At 37.1% G+C, this 26,422-nt stretch overlaps 2 protein-coding genes across 3 annotated transcripts; both read left to right on the top strand.

Moving 5' to 3' along the window:
- The first annotated feature begins 1,466 nt into the window (after positions 1 to 1,466).
- On the top strand, positions 1,467 to 15,732 carry gucy1b1 (guanylate cyclase 1 soluble subunit beta 1). Its single transcript, XM_028599174.1, has 13 exons — positions 1,467 to 1,577; positions 1,882 to 1,955; positions 3,931 to 4,031; positions 4,152 to 4,270; positions 4,612 to 4,809; positions 5,968 to 6,198; positions 6,397 to 6,513; positions 7,153 to 7,286; positions 9,178 to 9,375; positions 10,714 to 10,951; positions 11,691 to 11,831; positions 13,314 to 13,468; positions 14,304 to 15,732. Exons 1-13 carry the CDS (start codon positions 1,575 to 1,577, stop codon positions 14,446 to 14,448), a joined length of 1,854 nt encoding a protein of 617 aa, XP_028454975.1. The 5' UTR covers positions 1,467 to 1,574; the 3' UTR covers positions 14,449 to 15,732.
- A 6,924-nt stretch (positions 15,733 to 22,656) lies between these two features.
- Positions 22,657 to 25,787, top strand: fabp2 (fatty acid binding protein 2, intestinal). Of its 2 annotated transcripts, none has more exons than XM_028601544.1 (4): positions 22,657 to 22,738; positions 24,620 to 24,792; positions 25,149 to 25,256; positions 25,570 to 25,787. In XM_028601544.1, the coding sequence occupies exons 2-4, from the start codon at positions 24,628 to 24,630 to the stop codon at positions 25,618 to 25,620; spliced, it is 324 nt and encodes a 107-aa protein (XP_028457345.1). In that variant the 5' UTR covers positions 22,657 to 22,738; positions 24,620 to 24,627; the 3' UTR covers positions 25,621 to 25,787. The 2 variants fall into 2 exon arrangements, with proteins under 2 accessions (XP_028457345.1, XP_028457339.1); XM_028601538.1 differs by lacking the exon at positions 22,657 to 22,738 and adding an exon at positions 23,986 to 24,117.
- Positions 25,788 to 26,422: the final 635 nt, after the last annotated feature.

Genomic DNA, 26,422 nt, shown 5'->3' with positions numbered 1-26,422 from the left:
CAACGAAATTCCGTTGGTGGCAATCAGTGCATATAAAATAAAATAAAAATAAAATCCCTCTAATTGAATGAAGTGATGCAGAGAATATTCAGGTGCCTTAATAGAAATATACCGGCAGGATCACAGATGTTTCATGTTATCTTTACTTTCTTTTTTTATTTAGATATGGTTCACCATGAATTCACATGTCAATAACTTCTTCCAGAGGTTTGTGGTTCCAACTCCATATATTTGTGATAACATGAAACTTAGACTTCAGACCATTTATTAGATATAACGCATTCTAAGATTGCATTATCCTAATATAAGTAATGTACGTGTTTTAAATTTTTTTTTCCCCCACTGTACTGTTTATACTGTATTTATTACATTGGGTTCATAGTACTCCTTTCCTATAGGATACAGCGGGAAAACGACACATCAGGAATAAAATGAATGTTCTATCCCTAATAACGATGTGCTTTAATCATTATTGTAATGTAATCAAAGTGCAATAAATATTGACATTAACATACTTACTGTAAGTGACTCCACAGTGTATATAGTAGCTTTTTCAGCAACATAAAAGATTTGCAATGTTAAATGTTACTACTGACACAAACCTTTATAATATGATAAGATATGATATGCAATGGTGGAAAGTAAGTATATTTAGTCAAGTTACATACTTATATCTTTAATTACAATTTTAGGTACTTGCACATGACTTTAGGACTTTAATTTTATGCTTTATTATACTTCTACTTCACTACATTCCGAGCAGAAATATTGTATCATAATAGTTTTAATCTAAATGATCTGACAGCTGTAGTTAGTACTTAATTTGGATAGATTAGGATTTTACATAAAAGAAACCTATGATCAGATCATTATATAGGCTATGGTTTATTGTTAGTGATTAAACAACCCATAAAGCGTATCAAGTTAGTTAGAATTAGCTCCCTTTTGACCTGCTACAACATTAAATTACTAATTATATGTTAAAGCATAAATAATAGCAATTTAATAATGTAATACATTTTGAAAGGAGTCATGCTGTGCACTTATACTTTGGATAGTAGGGCCTACATTTTGCTGATACTTCTTTTATCTCGGGCATTTTTTCTTTTTTACCATTTTCATGTTTTACTTACCTACATTTTGAATGCATTTCCAAATAATGATAAAATACATCTTTTGAAAGGTTTTCCATACAAGTGACTTTTTTTTGAAAAATATCCGCTTTGTTGACGTTTTTGAAGATATCTTATGTTTATTTTTGTGTTACGGTACTCAGATAACATTAGTTGTAAAGTTCAAAGCGTAAAACACGATGTTAAACATCAGAAACTATCTGCCTGCGGTGGTTCATCAGCATCAGTTGGACAACGCAGCTACGTTCTCATTGGTCAGGGATGGCTTACGTAAGACCATGTCTGATGTGCTATTGGACAGACTCACTGTCAGTTGTTAGCTGAGGGGGAAAAAAGGTGGAATGGACGCAGAGACGATCAGCATCTGTACCAAACGATGAAGGTTGAGTCAGATCCAACGGATTTCGCTTAAAAATAAGAAAAAGAAGAGCGGCTGTCATCATGGTATGTTCGAAGATTTTGTATTATGTTTTAATGCTTGTAAATAGTGTATTTGTCGCGCGACGTGGTGCATTTGCGTTTGACATTTCCTGTTAGAAGACCGCTATGTAGCTGTTATACAATCATTTTCCTGATTGAACTGTGCATATTAACAGTTGAGCAGAATATGCATGCATTTAAGCGTATAGTAGGCTATAGAAACACGCATAGCCAACATAGCTAGGCACCAGTATGTTTTAGTAAAATTTTCTGTTTCCATGAAATAATATTCACGTTGCTCGTATTTTTTTTTATCATAAATTTACAGTATGGGTTTGTGAATCACGCCTTGGAGCTCCTCGTTTTAAGGAATTATGGCCCGGAAGTGTGGGAAGACATCAAGTGAGTTTCTGGATCGTGTGTTTACTATTTGGCCCTGTTGGTATCATAGGTTACACTGTGGCCAACCAGACCACCACAAGGATACAAGACAGGGCTATTGTACAGCCAGAACCTTCAGCTGACACACTGTCAGCTGGGAAAGGCTGGCATTTGCCTTTACTTTAATGATTAACCTTCATCCTCTGCATACTCACACATTTTAAATTCTGCCCAATAGAAACTTCACTTTAAGACAAGAGTTTCAATAATTGTAGGCTGACATTTAAGGCCAGAAAAAAGGCCTATTTGTTCATGCTGAAAAGTAACATTACTAAACTCCTGCATTAAAAATCTAACTAAAACCAGGCCTACTCATTATGCAGAAAAATGGTCCTGTAAGTGTTATATATTATTTGATTGTTATTACTACTCCATTAATGTGTGAGTAACATTTTAATGTTGTAGCTGGCCGAGGTGAAACTATTCATCGGTGAAACTAATATATATTGTGGGTAGTTTAATCTAAAACAATTTATCATATATTGTGATATGTTTTGCATGCAAAACCCCCCCAACTAATCTGCAAACTAACTATTAATTCTAAGCTGTCAAATAAATGTAGTGGAGTAAAAACTGTTTCCTCTGAAATATTTTGAAAAAAGCAAAATAGAAGTACTCAAGTTAAGTACCTTGAAACAGGGCCGTAGCCAGGGTTTTATAAATACTGAGGTCATTAGTCAGAGCCCCACCACCCCCCAGAAATAATGTAACCAGGCAACTAAAATTAAGTTTCAAGTTTCTTTTTTAATAATAAGGATTTAAAAAAATATATATTTTATTTATTACTTTAACAGTTTAGAAATAACTTTTATTTAGTAACTTTTATTTCCCAACATCTACTTTTCAATAGCTAAGAAAAACATGGTGGGTTAAATGGTTAGTTTTAAATTGGTGTAAGAAGTAGGAGAAATATTCTCAACCCATAACAGGTAATGCTTAAGTTTATCTGAAAAATTGAAAATCACCAAATTAGGAGACACATGGTCTTTACTGGACAGGGGCTCTGCAGACTGCCAAAAATACAATTCTGGTGGGGAATACTTGTATATATAAATAAAGTAGACTCCCCAATCCAATACTTTTGCTTCATAGAGGTAGAGGAAGAATGTGGTACATTCAACACACACACACACACACACACACACACACACACACACACACACACACACACACACACACACACACACACACCTCTAATGTTAACATATATTTCTTCAGCATGTTGAGATGTTTAGCTCAAACTGCCCTAGATGTGACCCTGCCTAAAAAAAGACAATAAAAAAAAAGGCAGCAGCTGCTTCGTGTAAATGTTTTCAAAGTGGTAATTCTTCAGCCACCATCTTACGTTATTTCTGCAAATTTAACTCACTGTTATTTAATGCACAATTTATCATGTTTGGTCGCATTGAGACCTTTGATGAGCTGAATCATTTAAAAATAAATTATTATTTTCTTTACAAAAGCTTTCAAGGCTTGGTATGTTTTTTCAGCTGTTACGCATTCTGATAGAATGGCGGCTGCTGCCCAGGCCTCTAAATCATTTCTGTTTTCTCTGTTAAACAGTACTAATCAGAACCTCGTTATCTTTTCTGACAATTTTGTAAAAATTGGGTTGTCAAATGTATAAATAGCAGTCAGAGTTTGGCGCTAAACCTGATTATCTGTATTTGTTCAACAGCGTTTAAAACCACACAACCACTTCAAAGCAATATGGAAACCTCTCTTTTGTTACCGTAATCCTCACTGTCTGGCCACAAATTAGACAAATAAGTTGTTATTGTATTATTGCTGTTAACAGAAGTCCCTCTGTGATTTAAGCAATTCCAAAAAGTCAAAGCTATTGGTTTTCAAACAAGCTGCCAACAATGTATTTCTGCCTACTGTTTATTTCTGCTGTGACATTTGCTCACGAATGAAGGCTTCACCTTGTTTTCAGGAGGGAGGCTCAGCTTGATATTGAGGGTCAGTTCCTTGTTAGAATCATATATGAAGATGGCAAAACATACGATCTTGTTTCTGCTGCAAGCAAAGTTCTCAGTAAGTCACAACATGTTTCTTTTCAATTATTGGAATAAAAACAACACTCTATGTGGTGATATTATAACAGGAATTTGTATTGTAAGATAAAATACTGATGAGATCCTTTCTGTATTTCAGAGATTGATGCAGGAGACATTTTGCAGATGTTTGGGAAGATGTTTTTTGAGTTTTGCCAAGAGTCGGGATATGACACCATCTTGCGAGTGTTAGGATCAAATGTTCGTGAATTCCTGCAGGTAGGCTCTCTCCTCTTTGAATGTAGAAGAGCTGGGTGGTGTCATTAACCAACATTGTTTTCACACATGAACATCTGTTTATTCATTACCCGGATTATTGCTCAGCCAGTGAAAACCGTTTTGTGTGGCTCAGGAGGAGAAAATAACTGATGTCATTAGGGTAATCTCAGTTTGGGTTTGAGACTTAGATTTTTTTTTTTTTGTCTCTCACAAGTCCCGTACTTCTTAAATTATTCATGTTTAATGTACAGCATCATCAACCTTTTATATATCAACCAGGTTTTAATTAACTGTGCCGTAATTGTATTTTGCATATTTTATCTTTTAATCTAAATTTTCAGAATTTGGATGCCCTACATGACCACCTGGGTACCATTTATCCCGGGATGAGGGCTCCCTCGTTCCGCTGCACCGATGCAGAGAAGGGGAACAATCTGATTCTTCACTACTACTCAGAGAGAGAAGGCCTACAAGACATTGTGATTGGCATCATTAAAACTGTCGCTCAACAAATCCATGGGACAGAGATAGAGATGAAGGTCTGCTTGCTGTTTTTGTTCCTTTTTTCCCCCGCAGCTCTAAAGGCTCACTCTGCTACTGATGATGAATGAAGATGACTTTATGTTGTTTCCCTGTTCCTCTCTTAATTTATGGTTTGACATTCAATGAAGCCTTCTAGTCTCTGTAATGTTTTAGAATATGTGTGTGTGTGTGTGTGCGTGTGTGTGTGTGTGTGTGTGTGTGTGTGTGTCTCTCAGAATATAATTGAAGAGGTTATAATGTGAAGATTAAACAGAACAGAAACTTCCAAAACATACAAACCCGAATAGTGCAGCACTGTGACAACTGCAGTTCAGCAGTGAGTTTTTTTTAGGCTAATGTCTGTGAGTCAGAGGACATTTTTAGATCTAAGTTATAGAGTCTCTAGCTTGGGAGTTTTCCAGGGAGTTTTTTCTTTCACAGTTTTAGTTTAACTATCAATTTAAATTGGCCATTGACTGCATGTTTATTAGATAATTCACCCTGAGGAGAGATCCATGCTTTTGATCTTGGCTCATTTACCCGGCCACGCTAATCAGATTTTGTCTAAACTAGTATGAATAACTTGATATCATGAACTGTCATTTGTATTTTTATTTGTTTGTTAATGTGCAGTCCACAAATCACAGCCTGTAATCCGTACCAATAACTGCAACACATTATCCTCCAAAAGACAGCCCCTGTACTTTGGCTGGAGTTTTCTCTTTATTTCATAAGCGAGCAACATTTTCTCCCAAACTAATCATCTTGTACAGACAGGATCATATTTTTCAGCAATTGTGTGTGTAATGAAAGAACAGAAAATGGCGCTCCAAATGTGACACCCAATTTCTGGAAATATTAGCCACTGTTGCTGTGGAAACAGGGTGCAGAGACAGCAGCTTGACGTCAGCATGCCTTATGCACATAAACCCTCTGAATAATGTCATTTTACACTGTCTTAATTCTATAAAAGACTTACAGGAAGGTCAATGAGATTTTTAATGGAATATTATTAATGAAACACCTAATTGTGTGGGTGAAATATGTAATTACACTTTATTAATTGCTGTAACTGTGTCACAATATAGGAAAGTTTGATTTCATTTTAACTATTGTGTCCGTTTTGTAACGATAACATCAATATTCAATCCATTATTTCACTCTACGTAATGCAGATGATCCAACCCAAAAGTGCAGAGTGCGACCACATTAAGTTTCTGATTGAGGAGAAGGACTCGGAGGAAGAAGCGTTCTACGAGGACCTGGATGGCTTTGAGGAGAACGGCACACAGGAGACTCGGATCAGCCCGTACACGTTTTGCAAATCCTTCCCGTTCCACCTCATGTTTGACAAAGACCTGATGCTCACACAGTGTGGGAACGCCATATATCGAATCCTGCCTCAGGTGTGGTCTGTTTTACATGATGCAGCAAACACCGTTTCATCACGTCAGCACTTGATTATGTTTAAGTTGACTTGTATTTGTCCCAGTCTCTGTCTTCATTTTGGTTGCCCAGAATGCAGCAGTTATTAATTATATAGGTAAAGCAAACACTTTTAATCTCATGTTACTGAAACATGCATATTTTATTTTATTCCCCAGCTCCAGCCTGGTACCTGTATCCTTCCTTCAGTTTTTTCTTTAGTCCGTCCTCACATCGACTTCAGTTTTCATGGCATCCTTTCCCACATCAACACCGTCTTTGTTCTGCGAAGCAAGGTAGATATACCATATTATTTAGTTTTTTGTCACAGCGTTGTTGGCCAATCACATCAATACATTCTTTTCCAGAACAGGGTTTGCTTGTACATGACAGAATGTGTTTATAGTCTATTATATTAATATTGATAAGCTCACTGACCATTTTAGCTGATTGATAATTTAAGCATCTGCATAACATTTTACATGCAGAGATTACTGAGCATGCAAACAATTAATCAATTAAAGAAATTGATATGTAGCATTTCATATTGCATTTATTATTATATATATTGAGAAGCACAGATTTCAGTGAGCAAACAAATAGAAACTCAGGAGGCAAAATGCATAGGTGTTAAAATAATAGCGGCCGTAACTTGCCATGAAAATGCAATAAAGCAGATTGTAGTCATTGTGAAGAGATTGGACTCAAAGCGCTGCTACTCCTGGGATGCTGCTTAAAAGTTTAATATTTTTTACACTCATACAATCTGAACTAATACTCTCAAATGGTGGATGATGCATGTGATACTTTGGGCAAATAAAAAAAAACATACAGATTTAAAAATAAAGAGTGAGCTAAACTGGTGCCCAGTTTTGAAGCAGATGTAGAGAAGAACATATAATGCAATGTTTATAAGTGTGATGTAATCCTGACAGGAGGGGCTACTGAATGTAGAGACTATAGAGAACGAGGACGAGCTGACGGGGGTGGAGATCAGCTGTCTAAGATTGAAAGGACAGATGATTTACTTGCCAGAGGCGGAGAACATCCTTTTTCTTTGCTCACCCAGGTAAACCCACAGTCTGTCCTGACAGAAGCAGACTGAATATACACACACCAAAAATACAGATTCTCTTTAGCCACTGAAAGGGTACACGCCAATTTATGAAGATTAAAGTCCTGGAATCTGAAATTCCAAGGTGTTAATTTTATTTTGATGAATACCATTGCTGTTTTATGCATATAGAAAATAAATCCCACTATATACATACACCAGAATTTTAAGTAAAACTGAGAAGTTGTTACAATTTGCTACACTTGCTTTCCTCCACAGTTTTGTTTACTGTACCACTATATTGATAATATGCAGGAAGGTCACTGTACCTACAATGTGTTGGTCTTTTGTTTGTGGTGTTGAGTAGGGACAAAATGGCATTGAGGCTGAAGACTTAAATCTTAAAAAATGGATCACAAACAAATTCTTTCATTTAAAAAAGAAAAAGCTCAGTAATTACCTAAAACATCTGGGCACTGTAAATTTTAGCAAATGTTACTCAAACAGAAGTAAATAGTGCACTTGTTAGGGATTATTTTCAGTTGCGGATTAACATGTGATAGCAAGTATTTATGGAAGCAGGGCAGTTTATGTGGGATTAGTCTATATTCTTTGTGTTCCACTTCCGGGATTGCTCCGGTGCTGCAGGAAATTCCGCCGGATGCATGTATTTTCCATTTCCTTCCTCTTTCTTTGTGTTGGAATTTTAAATTCTGTGGATTTATGAGGTCTATTGTTGCCTGCTCAGATCCCTGCAGGGTAAATTTAGACAGCTAGCTAGACTATCTGTCCAATCTGAGTTTTCTCTCGCACAACTATTTTGCCGTGGCTCTGCGCGTGAGTTTAGCACCGCCCATGACGATTGTGATTGCTTTAAAGAAATACCATTAAACCAGAGCACGTTTTCCTCCCATCCCAACTGTTGTGTGGAGTAGCCAGACTCTCCTTCAGTGCACTTTGGAAGAGGGTCTGGCAAAATGCTCACCATAATAAATACAAATGTCACCTAGTGCAATGGTGTTCCTCATTTATTTTGTTTTTTAAAGGATATTCAGGCACTTTTATAAAGTTGGGGGACTGGTTAGTTTGGGTCAAGCTCCAACAACCCTGGATCCTACACTTCCTATAAACTTGATAGCGTCTTCTCTTCCCTGCCTTTCAAATGCCCAAACCAATCAAACTCCACACCCCCAGTTTGTGCAAGCTTTCTGTTATAAATTTCATTATAAGAAGACAAAACAGGATAAGTAGTACTCCATGTGACAAGTAAACAGATCTTTATGTCCAAAATGGAGTACCCCTTTAATAGTTTTTTTTGACAGCAACGGACAATGGTCTATGACACCGAGAAATAGGCTATATCGCTTTCATGTGTTCACATACAAAATATGTATAGATACATGGTCAGAGAAAATAAAACTTTAATTATAATGGTAATTACACTGGTTGTTCTGTTGTGACCTCCATTAGCCTCTCCCTTGTAGCCAATCAGACATTTCTAGTGAAATATGGTACCCAGGAGAGCAGGGTTGAAAAGATCCTCACAGATTGAAGACACTTTGTAGAGGGCAAGATCAGTGTGTTCACAAAGGGTTGACAGGAAACAACAGGAGCTTGTTCACCTGACCAGATAAGACAACACAGTGTCTGACCTCACCATTAACAACAGAACATTTATCTGGAGACAGTAGGCTCGGCCCAGAAAGGACAATGGTGATCTCATTGCTAGTGGTTCACACTTTATGTTCTGTTTAATGTGTCCTGTTTAATTTACACTGATTACTGATATGAACTTTCTACAGTTAGACACAAATCAGACATGTTCTGCCATTTTGCTGTTAAAATAACACTGTAGCACCAACAATAATGAGTTTTTCATTGTTTTCTCCTCTTTTGGTTTTTCTAGTGTTATGAACCTGGATGATCTCACACGAAGGGGGCTTTACCTGAGCGACATCCCGCTACACGACGCCACACGAGACCTGGTGCTGCTAGGCGAGCAGTTTCGTGAGGAGTACAAGCTGACTCAGGAGCTGGAAATCTTGACAGATCGTCTGCAGCACACACTCAGGGCCCTGGAGGACGAGAAGAAAAAGACAGACAGGTCAGATATTTTTTCCTCAGGTGTAAATTGCAGCTTCAGCTTTTAGTTTTGTAGTGAGAATAACAGTAGAGGAATTATAACCACATACCATTGTATCATGTAAATAGTTTAAGACATTATCGACAGACCTGCTAAAGTAGATATTTATTGGATGACTTGTGAACCAAAAGTGAGCAGGTTAAGCAAAGAATGTTTATCTTCTCAAATAGTTTAATTTGAATATTTTTAGAGGCCTAATGAGGTAAAACTACCTGGAATTTGCCAAGGAAAAAGGAATAAGATAAATGTCATGGTGTTATGTACCAGATATAGTTTTATTTCTGATTTTGGTTATTATGTAGTAATCCTTTAAATTCATATTATGACCCCTTGTTTTGTCTTTATTTGTTGGAAAAATAAATAATATTCTCTTGAGGACGGACTTGAGACAAGAAACACTGAAGATACAGCAGGACACTAACAGGTGTCATTCCCATACAGTTGTGTCCTACGTGACAGTAGGACCACCTAGAAGCTATCGTCAGAAGCTATTATTATACACATGCTGAAACTACAAACTACCCAAACTACTCATCAGTCCCTGTTATCGTGAAAACAGTTGGCTTTCAGTAAAGGGCCTGACATAGTAATTTGGCACAGCAGTGGCTGACAGCTGGAGAGGAGCACAGAGGTGGAGGGTGGTCTTTATTAAGACTGCTGTAGAAGCCCCATCTTCTTATAGGAAAATACTTTCACTCTGCCTCTTGGATCCGCATATTATTATTCTCGCCATTCTCCGGTCTCAAAGCGCCTTGGGCCTCCCACATTGATAAGAATTCATGGTTCCTCTCTGAATATTTAAGAGAACTGCTGCTGTCTTTGCCTTTTAAAACACTATGTTTTCTGATAATGAAAACATATTATGCTGTTTCGCTGCCATTCAGGCATGCACCTTACTAAGAGAAAAAAACGCTGTATGCCCTTGTATGTAAGAAGTTACAAATGAATACGTATAGTCTCGTCTCCTGGGTAAATATACTCTATTTCCATGTATAGATTTTTGTGTGGTGACTGTTATCTTTTCTGTATATATCATGTGCCCTCATATTATGATGCATCATGGAAGGTATTTTGCTTTTAACAGGCGGCCATGATCTAACCAGTTACCATAGAAACACCACCCTCCCATCTGAGAGCAGCTTGTATAGCGAAATGCCCAAAAGGTGGTGGGTGAGCAAAGAAAATGCTGATCCAAGAGGATGGACTTCACTCTGGCAGCCCAAGCCCATTACTCTGCTGCTCGAGTACACCATAACTACCCTTTTGCTCAAAATGTTCTTTTCTCTTCTTCACTTTTAGATTGCTCTATTCCGTTCTGCCGCCATCTGTTGCCAACGAGCTGCGACACAAACGTCCAGTCCCAGCAAAACGCTACGACAACGTGACCATCCTCTTTAGTGGCATTGTAGGATTCAATGCCTTCTGCAGCAAGCACGCCTCGGCCGAGGGAGCCATCAAGATAGTCAACCTGCTCAATGATGTTTACACACGTTTTGACATCTTGACAGACTCTCGGAACAATCCTTATGTATACAAGGTTGGAAGCAAGAATCATACCATGACAGTATATCATGTATTTGTGTACATTTCTCTGAAATGAATAAGAAAATAAGGATCTACGCAGCAAACTGATAATAATCAAAGTGTACAAAAAACTTTAAACTACTACACTTTTAACTAAAATTTAGGACTTGAGGGCATTTGACTACTGTGTCCTGTGCTGCTTCTTCAGCTTAGATGCACCAGTGAAGCACACATACCTTCTTGGTGAATAATGTTATGCAATTATGTACATACAAGTCAGAAAGTGAGTATTTATATCAGCTGACTTGAGTTTTTCACCATAAGAAGAGCAGTACTAACTTCTAAACACAGTGTAGTTTTACAGAGGGACTGTCCAATTTTATAGGCCTCGTGGAGCAGATTTACACTCAGGCTTTCAGACAAGAATGCACTTTAAGAAGTCAAACAGACCTTGGCACTTCCAGGGATCGGCTTTAGGCATTGGGTCACCAAAAGAAGTAATATTTACTCTACAAGCTGAATGGCTAGGTGGTCCTCTGGTTTTAGCAGGGCTCAAAGAGGCCCTGAATGTTTTAAAGCTGATGTAAGTGTTTAAGTGTTTATTTCAGGGTGTTTCAGTTTATTTCTAGCCGCACAGTGCATAAAAAAGAAGATGCTTCATGGCACAAAGTAAACCAGAAGTAAAGCAGAGCAAAAAAAGGTTATGATAAAATGCATATAAACAGTAGCAAAATGTTTATTTTTTTATACAGGTGGAAACCGTGGGTGATAAGTACATGACCGTGAGCGGCCTACCAGAGCCGTGCACACACCACGCCAAGTCCATCTGTCACCTAGCTCTTGATATGCTGGAGATTGCTGGACAAGTCAAAGTGGATGATCAACCAGTACAGGTGTGATAAAGTGATCAGAAAAGTTTTCTGTATTGTATAGCTATATACAATTCTGTAGGACAAACTGCCAAAATCTAAATACTGATATTTGTATGTATTTTGTGATGCGTAGCTCACAGAGCACACACTAAGTGATATAATATATATATATATATATATATATATCCTGTAATTAATTAGATACATTTTTTTAATTGAGTCCCAGCCCTAATATATATATATATATATATATATATATTGACATAGATATAGACATAGATATAGATAGATATATATAGAGAGAGAGAGAGAGAGGGAGAGAGAGAGAGAGAGATCATATTTTTAACATTGTAGACTGGCATAATTTTGGGCACAACAATCTTTTTTTTCTAATTAATTAAACACTAAGTATTTTAGATTGGCAGATGGTTTGTGTTTGCACATGAATGCCAATGAGCAGTATTTTTATATTTATTGTATACGGTATGTCTTTGTCATGATTCTCAGACTGTTTTCCTGTTACTGTTTTGTAGCAATGCATCGGTTATTTAGCATATACAGTATAATTTAAGCTTTTTGGAGCTTAGTTTTTTAATATTGCTCTGAAAATTCATATATTAAAAATGCTGACAAATACTGCTAACAGGCATTAAACCTAATATGACTAACACTTTACCCTCAAGAATTTTTGATTGATTTTAGCATAATAGTATGTGTGCATGTGGACGCACAGTGAAATGTTGGATAAAAAACAGCTGACTCGTGTTTAACTGACTGTTAGAGATTGTTATTGTATCAATGACTGTTGAGACTTTGGAAAATCATGTCTGGTTAACAAAAGGCTGTTTATTTGGAACATGGCACTGGCAGAAGAGGAGTCTGGTTTAGTAGCAGGAACAGACTCAAATCATCTCACAATCCGGTGTCTAAAAATAGATTCTCATTTGTCTCAGACACTCTCAGCGGGTTCATGCTCTGTAGACAACAAGCGCTGAAGTGCCTACAAGTTCAAGTGTAAATATTAGTCTGAAGATTGCCTGGTGCTACTTTTGGAATTGCTACTTTATTGCAAACCTAAAGAAAATAAATATCTAATTTTGTGTGTTTTCTGGCAAAGTTAAGCTTGTATCCACCCACCAAATGTTGCACCTTTTCAGTAGATAGCTTTAAGAACTTGTGCCAACAAACTAAGAGAAGCATTTTTATCTCTCTCTCTGTGGAGCACAACTCATTTACCTCCTTGATTAAACATATACACAGGCTTATTCAAATACTTGATCTTCTCAGGTGTCATGTGCTGCATTGAGTAATGAATTTAGCGCAGATGACTAATAAGTGCTCTGTATATCCTATAATACATTTTTAAGCTTGGTTAGCCAGCATTTAACAAGATATGGGGATATATTTTGGCATATTTATTTAATTAGTTTAAATATAACTGACATATGGTGGAATTGCAGAGGACTCTATCAAGACTCTTTTTTTTCATTCTCCTCTTTTCAGATTACTATTGGAATCCACACAGGAGAAGTGGTGACTGGGGTGATTGGCCAGAGGATGCCCAGATATTGCCTTTTTGGAAATACGGTCAACCTCACAAGTCGTACAGAAACTACTGGTGAAAAGGGAAAAATAAATGTCTCCGAATACACTTACCGGTAAGTAGATGGACCTTATTTCATATCCGTGGCATATAGTCATCTGTTTTTTTGTTTGAGTGAAGTCACTTTTGGATTTTATTACTGGCTGTAGAGAAATTAGGTGGGTTTCAAGGAGCTTTGCGAGTTGTTTAAACAGTATTAAAAAAGGATTTGGGATTTGTTAAGAAAATACCAGTATTAGACATAAAGGACAAGTTGTCTCACAAGACATTTACACCAGGAGGTGCAGGACAAAGGCGGAGAGAATCATAAAAGACCTCAATCCCCCCAACAACAGACTACTGCTATACCGCTACTTTAAGACCAAAACAGAGAGGATGAGGAGTTTCTTCCCTCATCCGGGGTCCTGAATTTGTGACTTACACCCATACAACTCATTATACATAATTCACCATTGAAATTCATCCACCATACGTTGCATATACTGTAATATATAAACTGGTTATATGCTTTCAATTTTCTGAAACTCATTCACGGTCATGCGGTTGTCGTTTCATTCATCTAAAACTTAGTTATATTGTTTAATTGTTTCGTCTTGTAAAATATTCTATTTTGTTAAGTACTCTATTCTATTTACTAGTAGCTTTCTGGAACTGTACAAAAGCATATATAATATATTAGTGCTGTCAAACGATTAAAATATTTAATCGCATTAATGTCAGTTAACTTGCAGTTAACTGATTTCTTTTTGTCCCATTATTTTTTCACATGCACAATCATAAAACAAGTAAGGTTGTTTTAGTCGTTTCAGTTGTTGGTGAAAATAAGATACAGAATCCTCCCAGACCGTACAGCGCAAGTGATTTATGATGGTGTTGATGTTGTATTGCAGGTGTTTGCAATCTGCTGAGAACGCTGACCCCCAGTTTAATTTGGAGTATCGGGGCCCCATCACCATGAAAGGAAAGAAGGAACCAATGAAGGTGTGGTTTCTGTCCAGGAAGCCCACCGACACAGAGTCCACCGCAGATAGTTAAAGCTTAACAATTCATATTCAACACTAAAACATCACACGTGTCATCTCACAGAAGCTTCAGTTTTGTACTGTGTAGTCAAAATTTCTTTATAAATTTGTTTAAATTTTGAGGCAGGGATGAGTTGGATCAGTTTAAAAAATAAAAAATGAGTATCTATCCTCAGAGAGATATTTTTAATATGATGAACCTGTACCATTGCTCTTCCTGCTCGTTTCTGCTTGACCATGATTTGTCGTGACCTCACTATATTTTTTAGCGTAGACACAATAGTGAAGTGTTTCATGAATAGTAGAGGTTAGTGACATTCAAGTTTGATACATTTTTGGAATAAAATATTCTCACATTGTTATTGTACATAAAATCACTAAAGGTTTTGATAAGCAAAGCATTTTCCATATATCTTAAATATTTTAGTTGCTAATTTTGTCACGTACTGCATTTGTTCTACTTATCAGCCCAAATAACTAATGTGTATACAAATATATTCAATGACTTGATATCATGTTTGTGCGAAAACATTACTGTCACTATTTGAGAGACCCATTTTTGTTCATTGTCTGTGAGAGTTTTACGCTGTATATGTTACACTGGCATCAAAACCATTACAATTAATGAGAATTTAGATATTATAGGTGTTGTATTTATAAAGATTTATACCACCACATTCACCAGTACTTTGGCAACAACATATTACATGCCATTCAATTTCTAAGAAGTAGGTTTCATGTTGATTTATTTAAAAAAGTCACAAATGATACATGTTCAGCTGTTAGCAAACCTGTATCATAATGCATCTATCACAGAGTTATTAAAATAGTCTGAAATGAGAACTATACTCTTTACTCACTTTTTGTCTGCTTCTGTAAAAAAAAAAAAAAAATTGAATACCATGTTCAGTTATACTAAACGTTGAGATATTGATCTACATATTTAGTTAGTTAAATGTGTTTTTTGAAATGTATTGTTTTTTCTGATAAGAACTAGTAACTAAGTAAACTTTATTAAGGGTGGAACTACTGTTTGTGCCTCTATAAGTTAAACTATGTTGTATGTGTTGGATTAATTTCACATGCGTAAATGTATCACACTTCCTCACTGTATTTTTCAGACAATGTCATAAATCAATGTCCTTGCAAGGAGTCCTCTAACCATGCAGCTTCCTTTGTAAGAAACAGGTGCCTCTGTACTGTACAAGTCCATGTCTGTGCTTGTAAGACATGATTGTTTTTATTTTAATAATGTTTCTGTTGGGAGGTAACTCAATAAAATAGAATTTTAAGAGTGGTCGGTTACCAAATATTTCCTTTGTGCAGCACAAGCTTTGCTATCCGCCTGCTCACTGTGGCTCTTATAAAGACTAAACTTTACAGATGAACAGAGAAAGTTATGCATAGCTTGACTTTCATGGTGGCAGTATTGTAATACACAGCAGAGACATTGGTTCAAGTCTTTAATAATATAAAGTAGATTATTTTGTAAAGAGCTCTCTCTAGTGGTCGGTCAGAAGATAACAATCCTGGGGACAAAACGTACATTTGTGTGCATTTCTGTTATTGTCACTAAAGCAGTTTTTCACTTTTAAGCAGAACATATTTCTTAAAATATACAGTGGGGTTACCACAAAGAGGGTGCAAACTTTTATTTATTTTATACTTTAAGACAGACAGACAGACAGACAGACAGACAGACAGACAGACAGACAGACATACATATGTGTTGTACAGACACAACAAAAACCTTTCGGCATTATGTTTTACTTAATGCATTGATTTAAGACCCTGTGTTTAACATATTACAGTATAACTGTTACAGAGAATAATTGATGCTGTGTCATCCGTGTTGGAAATGAGTGAAATCAGTGTTTTTAATCTATGCATTCAAGCTTGCGCATCTCACTGGGTTCACAGATGACATCTGTAATGACTATTGTTTTGATAGCAGTGACAGGCAATGTATGTTTCACCTCTGCAGGAAATTAAGTTAACCTTTACAACAGAACCCCCCTGGACACAAATCTGTTTGCCTGGTCCAGCTTTATTGTGAAGTGGTTGGTTTTGACCTCACTTAATTGGGCTCTCTCTAAACCTTTTTTTTTCTAAACCTTGGTTTGATAATTGCCTCACAATTTGGCTTAGGAGACTTTTTTCTCACAAGCTTCTTGAGGTTGTGCATTAAAGTTTTATATTTGAAACTAATGAAATTATTCAACACTCCCTGATTTTTTAACATCCTCTGTCAGGTGTATTAGGCTACATTATGCACAATATGAGCCAATTTACCCCCCCATTCAGTTCCCAAAAATGCTGGACAAATAAAACCACAAGTGCATTTGAGTATCCCATGTACTCTTCTGCCTCGGGGGGAAAGAATGAGGATCCCCACAAAAAGCGGCAAGATGTTATGATACATTTCAGTGTTTACAATACCTTTCAAAAAAGGCCCTAACAGAAGCAGTCTAAATATTATAGCCCTCCAGCGACCCAGTTCTCTTAGTGCCCTGGGTCTCTGAGACAACTCAAGAGGGACGTAGCTTGTCACATCTATGAGTTGGAAAGCCTAGCAACAGAAGACAGTTTGCAGGTGAGAGGACCCTTCAACCACAACATTAACTGTCTTACCTCAAGGCAGATGAGATGCATGTAGTCTAATGGGAATCCAGATACCATTCCCAGGGATGTCCTTTGGATGGGAGAAAGGCCAAGATGGTGCTCTGCATTAGTCATCTGATGGAAGTCCTCATAAGTCCTCAGAGGGGAGAAACCCTATGCTCACCTATGCAAACCCTATCCTGTGTGCACTTCCCATAGCCGGAATAGCCACTGTGTGCTTTAATATTTATCATGAATGCACAAGCTAGTGCATCACACACACCATTGAAGACATCTTTAGTATTTGGTGTCAGGGCTTCAAACTCGAAAAACACTCTAACTGAACAATTTCACTGATAAAGTCCTCCAGAAAATCACTGATGGGATTTTCTTTTGTGCACCACAGAACAGTCCTCCATGCAGAGTGGCCCGTTTTAGAATAATGTATATTTATGTTGTTGGATTATTATTATTGATACATTAATGTTGCAGCTGGTTAGGGTGGAGCAAATTTTAATTAGGCCTACTTTAGGCCTATTAGTGCTGGGTGGCATCTAAGGCTACATCATACATTTTGTTGATTTTATTTTAATAATCTGAATTGGGAAAGTATAGCCTACCAAACTTTACCAAATAATGTTAAAAGTAGTTATTAGGTTTCAAAATGTAGTGGAAGTATAAAGTAGCATTAAATGGAAATACTCAAGTAAAGTAGTAGCCTAACTCAAAGTTGTACTTACCTACACAAGACTTGTTTTATACAGCACTTATCACAGACAGTCACACAGTGCTTCACAGGCAAAATAAATAAATTAAAACCCACCGATACCAATAAAGATCACAATAAATCAAAAAGGAACATAAAACACAGTAATATAATGTACAGTCAACAATGTGGCTAGCTAATCAAACTCCTGAATTTAAAGAGATGTCTTGTGTAGCCTACTTTGTTACATTCCACTACTGCATGGTATAAACTATAGCATACCAGTATTCGGGTCAAAGAAGTAACGTTTACCAAGCCAGACCCACACTCAAACTCACCATTGACGGAGCTCAATCCGAGGGGCGGGATAAACGGTTGTCTTTCAAATTCCCTCTGCACGCAATAGGATAGCGCTACAACCAGGCAGCAACGAAGAAGGTAGCGAAGCTAGTTGATAGATTCAACTTTAAACATTTGCCATATCCGGTCGGAAAAACTCCGAACACATCTTTCTTTTTTAAGAATGATTTCTGTGCCGTTCTTTGTTCTTTTCTCAAAGAAAAGCTTAACTCCAAGTCTTCCTGCTCCCAGCAGCAGCAGCAGCAGCAGCAGCAGCAGCCATAAGCCCCGCCCACCGACTCTATAACACGATGTGATTGGCCTGACCAGATTTTGGTTTTTCCAGCTCGCAAGTCAATGGAGAGTGCCTAGACCCCCCTGGCTGCAAATTAAATTAGCTGCCGCTAGGGTGCGTCTAGATTTCTTGGACAACGTTTACCAGTTTCGCTATGAGACAATTAATGACGTTGTTCTGAGGGTATTTTCTGCATCTGCAAAGACTCTTCTCACCATCTGGATAAAAAGATGTTCCGTCCACTGAATGTTGAAAAAGATTTTTCACCTGCTTCTCAAGTTGTGCCTCCGAATCAAACAAGGAGGCTGAGGGTAAAGTAAGAAAGTGGCTGAGGAAGAAACTTGAACTTCTAGCAGCAAAAGACCCAAATGTCTTTTGTCAGGAGTTAGTCAGGATGAATGAATGTTTTTGTGTGCTGGATGGGTAAGTTAAATAGGGCTAATTGTTTGCAAGTTAGCCAGAACAACAATAGATACAGGCCTTTGTCACTGCAGGCAGTTTGGCGTGTCATACCAGGAAACCCAGGGGCGTAGCACAAAATTCCGGGCCCTGTAGAAAGGCATTTTCTATGGACCCCTCCCCGCATCCACAGCTATTCATTCTAGCATATTTTGGGCCCTCCTCACATGAGGGCCCTAGGTACTCAGTCCCCTTTTTCCCCCCAGTCCAACGCTCCTGAGGAAACCTTGGGTGCAAGCCTGCAGCCCATTTAGTAATGTCATTAAATACACTGTGCGTTTTCTACCATGATAAGTGACAAGAATTAGCTGTGAATAAGGCCTTTGTGGTGTTAGCTACACCCGAGCGTATTGTCTGTTTTGAGGTATTTTTCGATTCCCCCCCCTCTAAAGGCTCATAAAGCAATGCTGCAAAATCGTGTAATGTTGCAGAGCGTTTATAAACTACACTGTATTATAAGTTTTCTCTTTTTCAGAAAGGCCCTAGCTGTTCATACTCAGACAGTTGAAGCAGGTTTTTGTTTGAGGACCTCAGGCTGGGCACAGGTCACTAAATAGAAAATAATTCTGAAATGTAACCAGGAGCCTAGCCAAGAAGAGCTGTAGTACTCAAAACAATCTTAAAAAATAACCCTAAAACAAATGGGTAGTTTAGTAATGCTAAAAGCAGAGTAATATGTTCTCAATTCAACCGCAATCTGATCTAATGGCCACATAGCATCTTGGAGCAGTTAGCGGTTATTGCCTTAAGAGCTTCTAACCTTGTTTTACCCCAAAACCCTATGCTTGGATCGATGCTACGAAGAAACCTTCACAGTTTGTAAAATGTTGGAATCCACAGAGTGCAACAGCTTTTACAGCGTTGATTAAAATAGAGTTTGAGTCACTGCAGTGTCTTATCTCCATTTATAGACCATGTTATTATGTAGCTGATACAACAAGGATAACACTTTGTGGGATATAATTGTGTTAAAGATTAGCTTAATCAAGTATGTCTCAAGCTTGCCTGTCAATTTCATCACAGCAGTCATAGTAGAAAGGTCTTTTGTGTGATAAGAGGCAGATTCATTGAGGTGGAAGTGAAGGTCAGGCAATGATCTCTTGAGCCACTTATAGTAAGATGAGAGGAAACTGAGATAAGAAAGAGAACTGACATGTTGTGCATGTTTTAAGACTTGGTAGGGATGTTATAAAAGAAAAACATTTTAATTTTTTTTATTTTAATTTTTTTTATTTAGAATCTAATACGTAGAACAAATTAAGAATTACAAAGACAAAACAAACTTCAATAATAAAAAAAATTCTCAAGTTTTCATAAGAAATAAAATCTCATGATAAGTCTAAAAGGTCATTGACAAAAATTAACCCATTTTTAACACATTCCTCCCACAACAATGGCCTGTCTCCAACCATAATGTTTGAATTCATCCATAGCAACTGTGTCTGAATATCTTGAATTGTATCTGGAGGGTAGTACTGGAAATTCAACCAAGCCTTCAGTGCATCTTTGAATAATGGTGATAATTCTTTTAAACTACTTTGAAATAGTTTATCAATATGTATTGTTTTTAATTGGTAAAAAGGAAATAAATTATTTGAGAAGAAGGAAAAGGCTGAATATAATCTCTGGCTCATAATCCATTGTTTGTTTTGATAAATTTTAGTCACCCAAGAGGCTTTCAAGGAACAGTTCATCATTTGAAGACTTTTTAACTTCAGTCCACCGTTATCATAAGAATTATATAAATACTGCCTTTTAATTTTATCTGGTTTATCATTCCATATAAATTTGAAAAATTTTTGTTCAAAATGTTTAAAGAATTTTATGCTAGGTGAAGGAAGAAGCATTAATAAGTGGACAAATTGTGGAATTACTAATGTATAAAGGCGAGACACTACAGGTGAATAGGGAATTTTTTTTTAACTAGCAGATATCACCATGAAACTCTGCCAGTTGGTTACTTATACTTTATGGATATCTACTTTTGTTATCCTGTAAATCAGAATATACTGTCAATAGCCTTAAAAAAACGATTTTCGCCATGTTTTTTGGAATAAAATGTTATATAAATCAAGCTAGGAATAATATATTTACAAATCCCTCTGTAATTGTCTTCATAATATATGTGTACATATGTATATATGTACAAGACTGGAAAGTTTGGTGTATAAAGTTGCTACTGAAGTGGAGAGTTCGTTCTTGGAGTATGAGAGCAAAGTCATTTTGAGAAAACGGGCTTTAAAGATTTTTATAGCAAAATTCCACTAATTTCTAATGAAAGCCATGAATTACAGACACATATCCCTTCAGGTCCAAGTAAGATCCATGTATCACACTGTTTAACATCCACAACTCATTATTGCTTCATCCATCACTGATCATAACATCCAAAACAACACATCAACATGGCCTTCAACTGAAGACCATTACATCACAAACTTCGAACTGACAGCACACAACCATTACACAGCCTAGTTCCCCCAAGTTAGTTTACAGTCTACATACCCATGCCAGTACCATAAGTAGGGCCCTCCTCCATCTCCTGTTGGTGTCTTTTCACTTTTTTGGCTGTGCTTACACTTTTACGGCTCCGCTTTGCACTGGTGGAATGGACACTATTGGCTTTTGAGATCCTAACCATGTCGTCATCCTTCATTGCATTAACAGTCTGTGCTCTGAAGCCACAATTTCTCCATCACAGCCAGCATGGCAGAGGCACCCTCATTGAATGTAGAAATAGCCTTCATGGCTGCAGTTTTTGGACACTGGGCCCATATAACCAAGTTGAGGCATGCGTTGGCATTCTGAGTGTCTCCATGCTGCACTGTCACTGTCACTGGACATCCGGTGATACACAGGGATGAGCTTCTTATGAATCATTCAAAAGACCAATATTTAGAACATTGGAGAAAGCAATCAAAGTAGACTAAATTGTTATTAAACATATTTTCACACTGTCAGAGATACAAAGAAGAGACGGATCCTGACTAAATACAGGCTCAGTGACCACCAACTGGGTCAGACAGACAGGTCAGAGAGAGAGAGACAGGCTCAGTGACCACTAACTGGGTCAGACAGAGATGACCTTCCTCCTCCACTGGAAAAAAACTATCTTCACTAAGAGATTTACACCTTGGAAAAATAGCCAAAAAAAGTTAACACCAGAAGAGAAGCTGGTAGTTCTCCTAGGAGAGGGGACAGCAGCTCCACTGACAGTTAAATATGGATCTGCCTGCCACAGCCTGAGGGACTCTCAACCACTTAGGATCCCAAAATTACAGATTTGTTTAGTATTTTATAGTAATTATAGTAGAATAGTATATATGTGACACCTACATATTTAATATATGACATGTAGGCCATACATTTCTGTAAACTGCTTGGAGAGAGGGAGAGAGAAAGAGTCAGTCTGATTACCTCCGCTGTCTGAAAACTCCAGTTTTCTGAACGATAGTTGACACATCGACGTACTATGTGAAGACATTTCATCATCTGCTGTCATAGTGTGTGATCCCCTGTGTCTTCTTGCTGATAACAACTGTTCTCTTCTTATCTGAGGAGATATTCGACCGTTTTCGACGCATTTATTTTGACATTCTGAACTACCGCGGAAATGTCAGAGAGCGTCACGTGACCATTCTAAGCGAATCACGTTGTCAGGAATTGTGATCAGCCAATGAGATTGCGCATTTAGCGCTAAATCCCCCCTTTTACTTTCACGATTGGTTGCTGATGAAAAGGAAATGACCAAATTTGGATCCGACAGCATTGTAGAGGAGAGAGAGAGCTTTCCAACGGTATATGTGATGACAGGGTGCAGACAGCGATCGCGGTGCAGCGTGATGATTTAGAACGCCAACTTTTGTTGAATTTAGGAGAAATCTACCGACGCTAACAGACAAAGTATAGTAAAATAAAGACCTTTTTTTTCTTCACCACATGTATGAAAGAAGACATGTTAAGGAACACAATTAGCCGAAAATCTCAAAATTGACCAGTGAAAAAAAAACGATGTTTTTGCCTGCCGTGTCTCGCCTCAATCAGAGTTACTTTTCTTTGAATTGTCAGAGAGTTCCCCCCTCCAAGGTTGTAAAATTCTATCTGCCTTTTCCATCCTTCTCTCATAATTGTATTTAACAATTTCTTTAAAGTTGTCCGGTAAATAAATCCCTAATATATTAACTTCTCCATTAATCCATTTAACAAAACCTTTTAGTTGTTAGTAGTTTTGCTGCCTTACCTCTCTGCCCATTTAAGAGAAATACTTTATTAACATTTTTTGACTCTCCAGTTAGTTTGTAGTCCGTAGATTGTGTTCACATCATTCTGTTCTCCCAAATGGAACTTAACTACGGTAGCCTATACAGAATACTCCCAAACTCAAAACACACACACACACACACACACACACACACACACACACACACACACACACACACACACTACACAGATAATTTTGTCATTCGCATAAGCTTTATGTTTACCTAGAAAAACTATAAAATACATCATATTACATCAATTTAGTGTTACATGCAATGAGTGTGCTAGTTTAATATTAACTTTAAATATCAGAGGTCTCTTTTATCAACAATGGTCAGATTAAGGTCAAAGGTATCATCGAATACGCATTATCAACCATAATGATCACAGCTGTATTTGTACTAAGTGATAAGAGCAAAATGACATCAAGGTCAAATTCAAAGTAGTGGAAAAACTGTGTTCACATATGCTTCAACAGATTTGTTTAGTTATTTTTTTTTTTTGGTCTTAGCTTAACATACAGTGACCAAAACATAAGACATTAAAAACATAATTGTGTTTAAAGTTACATTTATATTTTAGTTTACAGTTAGTAGCTGCCTGCTTAGTTACTGCAGTTCTGCACTGAATTCATTTTAAAGTTATGACCAACACCCTTTGCAAACAGAGATACAAGTTAAACAGGATGTCAACTATTCTTAACGACTGTTATTCAAAAAGTATACAGTATCATATGGTATGGTTTATTGGGTATGCACAGTTTGGTTCAGGACAATGGCATTGCCCAATCAGTTGCAGCTGTGGATATTGCCTTAAGAACATATGAGCTTTAAACGGCCACATCAGCATTGAGATTAGACGATGAGATAAGAGGGTGCGTGGTTTAAAAGGAGGGGCAGACTTTGAGTAAGACACTCCTCGCTGCACAATCATCCAGCTCACCCTCACAGCCACCATGACCTTCAACGGCAACTGGAAAATTGATCGCAATGATAACTATGAGAAATTCATGGAACAAATGGGTGAGTGATGTCAAACTGAGCTAAATAAAATGCTGAGTAGCATATTGGTAGAAAAATCACAGTGCATTACCATGTCTACTCTCTGTGTAATGAGATGACCACAATATAATCAACTCTGATAACGCAGTTGATAAACACTGATACGGTTTTAATTTAACCAAGATAGTTGTTTCTAAGTCAAAATGTCAGTTATGCAGCAAACTGATAATTCATGCGAATGTTTTGTTTTATTTATGAGATTTATTTATGTGCAGTAACAAGTTATTAGTTAATAGTTCTGAAACGCTTACATAGAAGACTGAAACAAACACTGGAGTCTCACGTGAAAACACTTGGCGGCACCTACTGAACATATTTGTGATTTGACTTTTGTACCTATACTTAGCCTCTATAAATATCGAAAACAAAGGAACTGCATGTGCTTAAAAAGTGATTCAATCCTGACAAAATTCCTCTGATTGTTCAGAGCCTATTGAACACATTTCAATGTGTCTGTTAATAGGAATTAACATGGTGAAGAGAAAGCTGGCTGCTCACGACAATCTCAAGATAACCATCCAACAGACTGGAGACAAGTTTCATGTCAAGGAGAGCAGCAATTTCCGCACTCTGGAAATAGACTTCACCTTGGGGGTCACCTTTGAGTACAGCCTTGCAGATGGGACAGAACTATCAGTAAGCACCTTTTCTATCATTACACTTTATAATTACTCAGAAACTGACCTTTACTGACCTGAGAAAAGACTCAAGTTTGTCTCCAATTATCCAAATTTTAGTCATTTAGTGTAATCCTTTGTTTAGTTCTAAATACTTAGAGATGTGCTGGGTATTTCAATCACAAGACTTTGAACCTTTGAGCTGCAAAGAAGAAATGAGTTAGTTCACGGCTGGACTTTAGACTTTTATTGTGGTAACCCTTGTGCCCAGTTGATTTTAACTCACTACCACAAACAGTACCAGCCATCAAACAGTCAACCTTCTGCCCACCTAGCATTCATGTTATGAAATAAGTTTCATGTTCCAACCCGCAGGGCTCATGGAACATGGAGGGAGACATGTTGAAGGGGATCTTCAACAGAAAGGACAATGGAAAGCAACTGACAACAACCAGAATAGTCCAAGGAGATGAACTTATACAGGTGGGGTGAATTTATATACATACAAATTAGCCCACCAAAAATCCACATTTTATATCAAACACTTGGGAAGCTGTTATAGAAGGTGGTGGTAGTTGGTATACAGGATATTCTTTATTGTTACAAAATACTGTAATGTGATTTAAATACACATATATCAAAATCTGATGTATATATCTTATACCGATTTCCATATGTTAGAATTCCATTATTAGTCAGAGTAAACCCTCTTGATAATTCAGCCAGATGCAGAAACTGTGTGAAGAATGTGAAGTTATATATAATAATTGTATCTGACATAATCTTTCGTCAACAGAGCTACAACTATGAAGGTGTGGACGCAAAAAGGATTTTCAAGAGGGGTTAGAACAAACTCATTAACACAACTTTAAAGTGAGATGTTAGACTTCAGGATTACATACATTATTGTGTCTAATTATACCACCATAACCTGTAAAAAGTGCACTATTTGTAACGCCCATAAAGTATATGAAAAAGATTAGAATTGCACAGGATTTTGATACTTGCATTAATAAAGCCATACTCTAACTGCCTGTTTTCTGTGTTTTGCTTTTGTGTATATATTTAAAAATGATCATCTTCAGTGAGAATCTGTGTGGGTTTGAAGTAAAAACAAAAACACACATATTGAAGTGACTTATTTGAGTGATACAATAATTTAAACTTTATTTAACAATGAATAAAAATAAATATATATTATCTACAAAAATATAAAGTGTAGACAGATTTTTTTTTTTTAATTGATCTGTACTAACACAAGTCATGAATTATTCACTGAAGCACCGAGAACTCAATTCAACAGTAATGTCAGGCCAAATCCTAACCACACAGAGGTATGACAATAGGATTCAGTGAGGCATACAGTTCCAACACATCAGGCTACATCAGCTAGTAACTTTTCAGAAATACCAGTGACGTAATAGGGAAAGTTCTCCTTTGTTATTGAGTGTTGATGCAATATAGTCTAAATAGGTTATGTCCCTGTATATTTAGCAAAAGATAAAAGATATGGATTGATGCAATGCCAACTGTGACATTAAGTGACACAGGACAAAAAGACATTTTGTCAAACAGGCCTCTTGAGTATATAAAGCCTTATTGTGACTGAAGACTATGGATCATGAGTGCATGAGGAAAACCAATTATCA

This window comes from Perca flavescens, chromosome 2 (assembly GCF_004354835.1).
Source record: "Perca flavescens isolate YP-PL-M2 chromosome 2, PFLA_1.0, whole genome shotgun sequence".
Classification (NCBI taxonomy): Eukaryota; Metazoa; Chordata; class Actinopteri; order Perciformes; family Percidae; genus Perca; species Perca flavescens.
This window is presented reverse-complemented; position numbering and strand designations above follow the sequence as displayed.